At 49.4% G+C, this 11441-nt stretch overlaps 1 protein-coding gene across 1 annotated transcript in view; it reads left to right on the top strand.

Moving 5' to 3' along the window:
• The first annotated feature begins 2217 nt into the window (after positions 1-2217).
• Positions 2218-11441, top strand: part of AP3B2 (adaptor related protein complex 3 subunit beta 2) — a 55069-nt gene continuing 45845 nt past the window's right edge. Inside the window, exons 1-2 of the mRNA XM_083414324.1 lie at positions 2218-2868; positions 9713-9788. Coding sequence (XP_083270450.1) covers positions 2633-2868; positions 9713-9788 — 312 coding nt within the window. The 5' untranslated portion in view covers positions 2218-2632. The remainder of the gene's footprint in view (positions 2869-9712; positions 9789-11441) is intronic.

Below are 11441 nucleotides of genomic sequence, written 5' to 3'. Positions count from 1 at the left end.
GCTTACGCTTAGAGATTGAAGGCCTGGGGGAAGAATTTGAGTGGTTTCCCCTCCCCATTTTCACATCCTCACCCCTTCAGAGCTTTACTTAAAATTGGTTAAGGCTGAATTGCTTTGCTGCTCCCAATGTTGAGTTGATGGCTCCGGTCCTAACACCGCTTACCTGGAAGTAAGCTCTAGTGTATTCCACAGGACTCCTGAATGGACACAGTTAGGATTGCACTGTTAAGTAGGGGTGGGCTGATTTGCTTCCCTGCGAAGTTTGAATGCATGCTGGCTTGAAACAGTGGTGAAGATGATTGACTGTACTCCAGGAGTTAACAGTTTTATGGAGAGACCCTCTGTTGTTGGCATCCGTCTAGGGAGACAATGGAGGAGTGTGCCTTTGGGAGTGAAGTCACATTGTCGGAAGGTTACAGCACCTTCTGTGGCTGTAGAGACTGATATAGGAGAGACATGTTTTGTTGCAGCTGGGGCAGAAGATGATGTTTGGTTGTGCCTCTCTCTCTGCTCTTCGCAGAGGTCATTCCTCCTCTGGTCGCTGCTGTGGATGCATAATCTGACTTTCCGTCGCCAAGCACTGCCATTGTCCATAAGGGATTCCCATATGGCAGCATTAATGTTGCTAGCCTTTGTGTCATGTTTGCAGACATCACAGAGATGATCTGCCAACAGGCCTGGTGTCTGAAGGCAGATTCCCTTAGAGCACATCCTTATGGATTCTGCCATCTTCCATTCTGTGGACATGGCAATGCCAGCATGGATGTCACTGAGACAGAAGTGCAAACATTCTGGGAATGTGGGCTTGGGAGAGCACATCCTTTGAGACTCTGTCCTTTGAAGGTGACCCGGAAACTACAACTAATCCAGAGTACGGCAGCTAGACTGGTGACTGGGAGCGGCTGCCGGGACCATATAACACTGGTCTTGAAAGACCTACATTGGCTCTCAGTACGTTTCCGAGCACAATTCAAAGTGTTGGTGCTGACCTTGAAAGCCCTAAACGGCCTCGGTCCAGTATATCTGAAGGAGCGTCTCCACCCCCATCGTTCTGCCCGGACACTGAGGTCCAGCTCCGAGGACCTTCTGGCGGTTCCCTCACTGCGAGAGGTCAAGTTACAGGGAACCAGGCAGAGGGCCTTCTCGGTAGTGGCGCCCACCCTGTGGAACGCCCTCCCATCAGATGTCAAGGAAGTAAACAACTACCAAACTTTTAGAAGTCATCTGAAGGCAGCCCTGTTCAGGGAAGTTTTTAATGTTTAATAGGTTATTGTATTTTAGTGTTTTGTTGGAAGCCGCCCAGAGTGGCTGGGGAAACCCAGCCAGATGGGCGGGGTATAAATAATAAAATTATTATTATTATTATTATTATTATTATTATTATTATTATTATTATTATCATCATCATGTGCTTAGGTGTAATGTGGTAAACCAGTCTTGCTGTGTTTGGGGTGGAGGGCTCCTAATTCTGCTGAATGGGTCTCTGCCCCAAAGTCCTGCCCTGATGGCACCTCTGGCTTAGAAAAAGGCAGTGGAGGTGTCTGGTTGAATACAGCACTGCCTCACCAACCTCAGCCTACCCCCAGCCAGGCCCTGCCTGCCTGCCTTCTTACTTCCAGCGGGGGGGGGGGGTGCCTTTATTGATCTCCGCAGGAAGGAGGATATGGGCATGGCGGAGGGGTAGATAACTGTTCAGAGGATAGATGGTCCAGGAATGCAATAAATATTCTTTTGCTTATTTAAAATCCTTCTCGGCGGCCTTTCATCCATATAATACACAATATGGCAATAAATCATACGTCAGCCCCGTTGCAGCCACCTTATTGAAAGGCAATGCATTTCTTTCCTCCAAGAAGCAAAAGTCGCCTCCACATTTCATGCTCACAACAACCCTGCGACGTAGGTAAGGCAGAGAGAGAACGGCTGGCCCAAAATTCACCCAGGAACCACTTCTGCAAAAGCAGGCATTTGAACAAAGGTGTAGGAGTGTCGCTCCTCATCTCTAAGATGAGCTAGTTTATCCATGCCCACCCACTTGCAAAAAACAAAGACGAAACAAACGATCCTATTGGTTGGGTTTTTCGCCCACGGGGGTTTGTGGGCTCCTTGCTCACGACGCCTTCCCTCTCCGCGGGAGCGAGGGATTCCCGTGGGCGTTGCCTGACTTTTTCGCAGGCGGCCGCCAGGTGGCGCTGCTCCTGCCTTCGCCGACGCTTCAGCGTCCCGGGCGGGCGTCTAAGAACCAGCTGCTGCTGCTGCAGCGTCTGGTTTCAGGCGAGAAGCGGCCGCGGGAGGGACGGGGCCGCTGGCTGGCTGTCGTCGGAGTGGTTGGGAGCTGCAAGAAGACCCGCCCCCAGCCCGGCAAGCCAGCGCCAGCGGCAGACGTGCTAACGTGGCTGGCCGAGCAGGGGGAGGCTGAGCTTTCGAGGGGGCGCACGCCAGGGGAGGGGGACCGTGCTTTCCCTGGCCAGCTTTCCGGCTTCAGCGACCCCCTAAGTTTCGGGACTTGGGAGCTAAGGAGCAACGGGAGTGGGGACTCCCCCCACCAAGCAAACCTTGGCTCAGCCGTCTAGGGTCGCCCGCTCTCCCCGCTGCTGAAAGGCGGTCCGTGCGCCCCCCGTCCCTTTCGGAGATGCAGAAGCTGCTGCAGCAGCTGCCCGCCAGCGCGGCCAACTTGGTGAAATCCCAGCAGACGGGGGCGGCGGCGGGCGAGGAAGCCAAAAGCCCCGTCTTGGTGCCCGACGGCGCCCAGCAGAGTTGGTACAGCACCTTGGAAGGCGATGAATCCAGGCAGCTCAAGGCGCCCGAGCAAGACGTGCTCTCCCAGCACGAGAGCAGCCTCGACGGCAGCGTGGTACAGCCGCTACGGTAGGGTGGGCTGCTGCCTTGGGGGGCGCGTTCCCCGCGCCTTCTCCGGCTAAACGGGCGAGGTTATCAGTAGCCGTCCTCGTGGTGAAGGGTGCTTTAAGGGATGCAAGGAGGCAGGCTCCTCCCCAGGAGGTTGCAAGGGGTAGGAGGCCCTTTACAAGCCAGAGGCCGCATTCGCACCTGAGCAACTTTCCAGGGGCCACATGGGGGGGGGGCAGGGAGAGAGGCAAAAGTGGGCGGGACAATGGATGTAAATTGTATCTGCGTTCTGTAGGCTGGTTTGTGTGCACTCTCTCACGCCCTTCTCAAAATCTCCATCTGGGAAAGCAAGAGGCACTTATCAGTGTTCAAGGACACATTCCAGCCAGGCAAAAACACTCAAGGAGGGTGCAAAGCAAGCCAGAGAGGCATGGGCATAGGCAGGGGGGCAGCAGCCCTCCGCCAAATAAAGTACAGTGGGCTCTCGGGTTGCGAATGTGATCTGTGCAGGATGCATGTTTGCAACCTGCAGTGGTGCATGCGCGGGTTGCGATTTGGCGCTTCTGCGCATGCGCCAAGCGCAATTTAGTGCTTCTGTGCATGCACGACCACTGAAACCCAGAAGTAACCCGTTCCGGTACTTCCGGGTTTCAGCGGTCCGTAACCTGGAAAAACGCAACCTGAAGTGTCTGTAACCCGAGGTATGACTGTAAATAAAAATACTTAACTAACTGACCAATTGCATCACAGATAACTCTGTTCTGCCCACCCCCCAAATATAATGCCTGCCTCCCCTAAAATAAATTCTTGCTATGCCCATGCAGAGAGGGCTGCAAGCTTAGGAGGGGGTGAGGCATGGAGGGAGAGCTAGGTAGAAGGGCTTGGAGGGCTGCATTTGGCCCTGAGATTCCCCACCCTTCATGTAAAGCAGGGTTTCCCAAGCTTGGTTCTCCAGCTGTTTTTGGACTACAACTCCCATCATCCCTAGCTAGCTGAACCAGTGGTCAGGGATGATGGGAGTTGTAGTCCAAAAACAGCTGGAGAAACTACTTCCTATCTTGCTATATGCTGCACTTCCATATATTCAGGGGCTGAAAACTTGTGGCCCTCCACATGTATGTTATTAGTCTTCAACTCCCATCAACCCCAGCTGGCATGGTTCTCCTATTTATTCACTAATGCCTCTGACCTTGCTGTGTTTCATGAGTATGGGGAGTGCAGCTGTGCTGTACTCTTGCCCTGTTTGGTGGCTTCCCAGAGATACCTGGTTGATCACCGTGAGAGCAGGATTTTGGGGTCTTTGGTCTGATCCAGCAGGGCTAATCTTTAAGTTACTTCGTGCAGGAAGGAATGGAAGTTGTCATGTGTCTTCTACGGTTCTTCTTAGTACTTGGATGAACACTTTAAAAAAAAAGTCATCTCTTTGGTTAATTGAGCACACTTCTTTTAGTTGTTCAAAATAATTTGTATGTATTACATTTAGCTAATTCATTGACCAAGGCTGCAATATGCTGACCTCACTTACCCAAATGTACCTCTTACTGTGAAAACTTGACTTCTGAGTAGAGGTGGTTAGGACTGCAGTCTAAAACTCTAATTCTGAAGTTGCTTAAAGGTAAAGGGACCCCTGACCATTAGGTCGTGGCCGACTCTGGGGTTGCGGCGCTCATCTCACTTTATTCGCCAATGGAGCTGGCATACAGCTTCCGGGTCATGTGGCCAGCATGACTAAGCCGCTTCTGGCGAACCGGAGCAGCACACGGAAACGCCATTTACCTTCCCGCTGGAGTGGTACTTACTTATCTACTTGCACTTGGAAGTGCTTTCCAACTGCTAGGTTGGCAGGAGCTTACATGGGAGCAAATCCCATTTAACACTATGATTGACTTCTTGTTTTGTTTAATGTGTCATAGAAGGGTCCAGTCCCTGAATGTCTTAGCTACTTGGATTCCCCTATCTTCTACCAGCTTGGTTGGCTCTTACAGCTGGAGATGAATTGGGGTGGGTGGAGAGATGCATTGGCATGATGGGTCAAGCCTGGTGGAAGCTCCCTGTGGTCATCCAAAGCAGACACCAAAGGGGGAATACTTGGGGACCGCAGGCAGTGGTGCAATTTTAGACCAGGGTGAGGGACTGGATCCTTATCTCTGCCCACTCCAGGCAGGCCGAGCTTGAAATCAAACTCTACAGTCCTTTGCAAGCCCCACTGCAGCTCTAGCAAAGCCCTGCGCACCAGACTTTGTAAGTTTTAGACTGGGCATGTTTTGACCAGGATGGCCTTCCAGGCTAAATGGAGAGGCCTAATGATGCCCATGGGCTGGAGGCTGCCCACCCCTGTTTTAGATCCTGGTCTTAATGGTGCTATTGGGTGGGTGGGTGGATGGGTGGCACTCCTGAGATGACGATGTGCATTACATGCTTCAAAATGTGAGCATGTGTTTGAAGGGTGTCCTTCTGCTCATTCTGCAGAGTGGGCCTCTGATCTTCTGTCCCAAAGTCCTATCCTGATGGTACCACTGGAGGCATATATAGAAAGAGAGACTTAAACGCAACTGAAAGGCTTTTGCATAGATGTGGCAGAAGCTGAGTCCTACCGGCCGGCCAGTCTTGTGCTTCCTCCATGGCTGGGGAGATAACCTGTAGCCTCCTCCTAAGGATGCCAGCTGGCTATGCATGATCTCAGCCTGGAGTTTAATGCCTGACATGGACACGTTTGTGAAATGCCTGGCATTGATGTTGCTGTGGCAACTGCCTCTGAGCCACGGGTTCTTTTTCAGGCTGCTGTGAATAAATTCCGGAGGGGGATAAATATTTCACAGGCTGCTGTGGGTTTGGATTCCTTTTGTGCAAGCGGTTTGCCAGGATCGAGTTTCTCGCCATGCCTCTGTTCCTTTTGTGTCTTTGCTCCTTCAGTCTCCCTGGAGGAAGGGAGGCTTCCTCTGGGAAGCAGAGTCTGGGGGAACTCTATGGTACGCTAGTGAGCTGTGGCCATATGAGGAGTGGGGATATGGCTCAGCAGCCCTGCCCCATGCATGTGTGGACGTAGCTGGGCTTCCTTTCTCAGCATGGCTTTGCCAAAGACTTGGTTCGTTGACCCTCCTGTGAAAAGAGCAGATTCCATGCTAGGGGTCATTAGGAAAGGAATTGAAAATAAAACTTTCATAGCACCATTATACAAATCTAAGGTACGAGCACAACTGGAACATTGTGTACAGTTCTGGTTGCCTCACCTCAAAAAGGATACAGTGGTACCTTGGGTTACAGACGCTTCAGGTTACAGACTCCGCTAACCCAGAAATAGTACCTTGGCTTAAGAACTTTACTTCAGGATGAGAACAGAAATCGTGCGGCGGCAGCACGGCGGTAGCGGGGGGGGGGGCCCATTGGCTAAAGCGATAATTCAGGTTAAGAACAGTTTCAGGTTAAGAACGGACCTCCAGAACGAATTGAGTTCTTAACCCGAGGTGCCATCGTATTGTAGAGTTTGAGAAGGTTCAGAAATGGCAACTAAAATGAGTAATTCTCCAATGAATAAATGTTGCAGTGTTTGGCACATTTTAGTTTAGGGAAAAAAGCAAGCATGAGGTGACATGATGGAAGTTTGCAAAATGACGCCTGGCATAGAAGAAGACGAAGAGTTTGGATTTGATACCCCGCTTTATCACTCCCCTTCAGGAGTCTCAAAGCGGCTCACATTCTCCTTTCCCTCCCCCCCCCCACAACAAACACTCTGTGAGGTGAGTTGGGCTGAGAGACCTCAGAGAAGTGTGACTAGCCCAAGGTCACCCAGCAGCTGCATGTGGAGGAGCGGAGACTCGAACCCAGTTCCCCAGATTACGAGTCTACCGCTCCTAACCACTACACCACACTGGCTCTAGAAGACCTGAAGAGACCATCTCGTCCAACCCGCTTCAGGAATATGCAGCTCTCCCATGCGAGGAGCAAACCTGCAACCTTGGCGTTACCAGCACCACGCTCTAACCAACTGTGTCGCGCATGATGCCTTGCTAGCTCGCCAAGCTCCATCCCTGAGCCATCAGCCACTTCCCTTTAGCATTGAAACTAGACTTGGGATGGAGGCAGTGGACAGAGAAAAGCTCTTCTCATGAAGTTAGAACTTGTGGACATCCCATGAATGCTAGAACTATAGACCTTACTCCGAGGCAGAGATGGCCACAAACTTGGATGGTTTAAAACGAGGATTAGGCAGATTCATGCAGGAGAGGCCCATCAATGGCTACTTAGCCATGATGACTGTGCTCTGCCTGGACAGTCCAAGACTATAATGCTTCTGAATGCCAGTTGCTGGAAAATACAGGAAGGGAGAGTGCTATTGTGTTTAGGTTCTACTTGTGAGTTTCTTCAGGCATCTGGATGGCCATTGTGAGAACAGGATGCTGGACTTGACGGGCCATTGGTATGATCCTGCAGTATCTTCCTTTAAAAAAAAATAATAATTTTTATTTGGTTTTACAAATATAGAATTATAACAGTACAATACAAAATACATATCCATATTTAGAGATTTCTCTGAATCTCTGGACTTCGCACCTTCCCCTCCATGGGTCTTATTGTCATCCTTTTCAACTGCATATTATTTCATAATCCACATATCTCTCTATTTTGTCCATAATATTTGCTACATTACAGGTGTTATTGAAATCCTGCTAGTGTTTTCACCTGCTTACTGTGGTCCCTTAGATAATTTTTTTTAAATTCCCATTCTTTGTTGAAGTTTTGGTCTTTGTGGTTCCTGAGCTTTCCGGTTAGCCTTGCCATTTCGGCATAGTCCAACGGCTTAATTTGCCATTACTCTCTCGTGGGGCCTTATCTTCTTTCCATCTCTGGGCTAGTAGTATCCTTGCGGCTGTTGTCGCATGCATAAAAAGTATTTTCTGCTCCTTTGGAATATCAGTACCACAATTCCTAATAAAAAGACTTCTGGGGTTTTTTTACAAAAGTTTTTTTAAACATTTATTTTTCCCATTTCATTATGTGAGGGATGAGTATGGTTGCTCACGAGTAAACAGCCAGGACTCCGACCTGCCTTTTTACAGGTTTTATTTGGTGCAGCATCTTAAAAAGTAGAGACATCACCTTGAGAACAAAGGTCCATATAGTAAAAGCTATGATTTTCCCAGTAGTGATGTATGGAAGTGAAAGCTGGACCATAAAGAAAGCTGATCGCCGAAGAATTGATGATTTTGAATTATGGTGCTGGAGGAGACTCTTGAGAGTCCCATGGACTGCAAGAAGATCCAACCTATCCATTCTGAAGGAAATCAGCCCTGAGTGCTCACTGGAAGGACAGATTGTGAAGCTGAGGCTCCAATACTTTGGCCACCTCATGAGAAGAGAAGACTCCCTGGAAAAGACCCTGATGTTGGGAAAGATGGAAGGCACAAGGAGAAGGGGACGACAGAGGACGAGATGGTTGGACAGTGTTCTCGAAGCTACCAGCATGAGTTTGACCAAACTGCGGGAGACAGTGGAAGACAGGCGTGCCTGGCGTGCTCTGGTCCAGGGCTCACGAAGAGTTGGACACGACTAAACGACTAAACAACACGTACAGTGCAGACATCCAAAGTTCATGTCTCCCTCAGTAGCTAGCAGATTCCGAGAGTGGGCTTTTCCTGTCCCTCCCCCCCCCCCCCCGCAAAAGAACCTTGACACGCCCTGTCTCCACCTTTTCCCCTTATGCTTGACACCCCTGCCAAAACTAGGCAACGGAAGTTGCATCTCTGCGTCCCTTTTCGCCTCCCTGGGATCGGTGCTGGGGCTCTCAGATAAGTCTGTGAGCCTTTGCCTCCCCTCTCCCCACCTTTCTTCTTCTGTTTCGCTTGAGGCGTCGCTGACACCAGTCTCTGACGAAGTGTTATTGTTGATCAAAGTGGGAGGCTCTCTGTATGTTCCTCCCTCCCTCCCCCCTCTTGATGGCAGTCCCCTGACACCTTATATATCATTTGTGGGATCTTGCAGGCTCTTCCTAATTTCTTACATGAGAGTGTTCTTGTGCTTGAATCCTGTAGGCACCTGGTCAGCCACTCTGAAAACAAGACGCTGGACTGGATTAGGTTACTAGCCTGATCCAGGAAGGCTCTTCCGAAGTTCTTATGGAATTCTTATACAGAGTGATGGATCTGCCTTGGAATTCAATAATGTCAGGAGTGCTATGCCAAAGACCCATTTAGTCCACCATCCTATTCTCACCAGTTGCCTGTGTGATACCCACAAACAGGACCTGAGTGCAATATTAGCATGGGCATTTTTGGATTTGTTAGGATTCTGGTCATTTCTCTCCCCCCCCCCCCGGTCCCAGATCTGTCTCCCTGCCCTGGGAGAGAGAAGGGAAAAGGTACCATATATACACTTTCGCTTTTCCAGCAGATCTGCATCAAAGTTGAATCCAGTAGAACCAGTCTGAGTCTTCAGAAGTGCATAGAGCTGAAAGAGGAAATGGGAAACTTCCTCCTTCAACTTTTATGTACTTTTCGAGGGAGAAAAAGATAAACATCCTTAGTGCCTCATAACTAAGAGGGAATTGTGTGGGTTGTGGTGGATCTGAGGCTTCGTGGGTGTTGGAGGAAGACCTCAAGGCGACCCTTGCACTGTGTGGCAACCTCTCCATGTTTCTCACTGCTCTTCAGGTATCTGGCAAAGTGGTCTCCAACTTACGGAAGCATCTGCATGCTTACCTGGGAGTGAGCCATATTGAACTCAGTGGAATTTTTATTTCTTTTAGTAGGATGGTGCTGCAAATCTGCTAGCCTTAAAAGCGGCTCTAGATCCTGCAACAGTGACCACTGCTACCACCTCCCTGGAATGTATCTGTGCCCATGGCATGATTTTTCTGTATGTTTTGCAGACATGATGACCTGAAGGAGATGCTGGACAGCAACAAGGATTCTCTGAAGCTCGAGGCCATGAAGAGGATTGTAGCGGTAAGTTCCCCGCTTGCGACTTGTCTACAGCGTGAGAATAGGGAATTGTACTCTTGGGGTGAAACCTGGAACAACCAACTGAGTTTTGCTGCTGACAGTCTTTGCTGTGCATGCTCTCTCAGTGCTTGGCGAAAGGGCCCTGCCATCCACTTGTACAGTGGTATTTTGGTTCTCAAATGGCTTGGCTCCTGAGGCGCACCCAAAGTAAAGGAAGGATTGAACTCTGATTAATAAGAATACACACAGAGCCTTGAACCAGCAAGACTCTGAGAAGGGTGCGTATAATAATCTCTCCCCCTCTACCCCTCAGCCCAGGTCGTTTTATTCACAAAAGAACTTTTTACAGAGTGTTCGTAAGAACCAATCAGATTTCTTCTGAGCATTTCAACAAACCCCACGTGGGGACAAAGTTATACTACAAACACTAGTTAGGCATGCATACTTTTGGGTAAATGAATGAAAACTACAAAGGAGTGCATTCAGCAACCCTGGAGGTCATAAACAATCAATACACAGGATAAGATGGATGGCCAGGAGGACAGCGATCGTTATCACCTTTATGTGAGACTTGTTTCCTGGCCCTAAGATTAACATCCTAAGATTAACATATCAGAAAAGCTACAGCAAAGAAACTGTCACTGTCTTTAATGACCCAGGACACCTGCCTGTCTAAGTGTGTACGTGACTTGTGAAGAAAGAGAAATGGAACAAGGATGCAGAGGTGTGGATTGATCAAGAATTATATCAAAATAGTTTAAACCCAGTCGACGCAATGCTTTCATTGCTGACACAGATGGCTTACTCTGTATTTGTTATAATTCCTCATTGCAATCCCACCGGATCACTACAGGCTCCCAAACAAATCTGCTGTCGAACGCCACAAACCAGGAAGTAAGTGTTCCAGTTTGCGAACGTTTTTTGGAAGCTGAACATCCAACGCAGCTTCTGCTTGTCTGTAGGAAGATCCTGCAGCCAATCAAAAGCTGCGCCTTGGTTTTCGAATGGTTCCAGGAGTTAAACAAACTCCCGGAATGGATTAAGTTTGACAACCAAGGTGCCGCTGAATTAGGCCCTGGCACTAATGCCTGCAGCGTTGCCCTGGCACTTAATAGGTTGTCTGTTCCTTGTGCACAGCTGTGATCACCACTCCCTGCCCCACCCAATACTCCCAACATTTGATCTGAGGCCTCGATCCTGAGAGTCAAACTGGACATTAGCAATTGTGCACATTTTTTAAAAAGTAATTGGCAGCTGTGGAGGGCCCATGATGCTGTTTACTTAAAACACACATTTGCACACTTGCTGACTAAGTGAATAATGCCAGGTTCAGAGGCCCAATTTGTACCATCTTCGCTATGCATTTAAAGCAGGATCTGACTACTTTAAACAGTCACGGCGTCCCCCATCTACGAGAGAAGAAAAGGCTAAGGACTAAACCCTACACAAATCCAGAGTGGAGTCCCTAAGAGGGTTGGATGGCGCCTTGTACGCCTCCTTCCAGCGACTCTTGCAGCCAAGCTGTTGCCAGAGGTATTGCCTTGCTTTCCTCTGGACCACATGAGTGAGGCCCAGAGAGGGGACTTCTTGCCTGGGCATCCCAGGACCTCCAGCCACAGGCCTGTGTCCCAGAGAGGTCATTTCAGAGCTGCTAAC

Source organism: Podarcis tiliguerta (genome assembly GCF_965153285.1).
Source record: "Podarcis tiliguerta genome assembly, chromosome: 14".
Taxonomy (NCBI): domain Eukaryota; kingdom Metazoa; phylum Chordata; class Lepidosauria; order Squamata; family Lacertidae; genus Podarcis; species Podarcis tiliguerta.
This window is presented reverse-complemented; position numbering and strand designations above follow the sequence as displayed.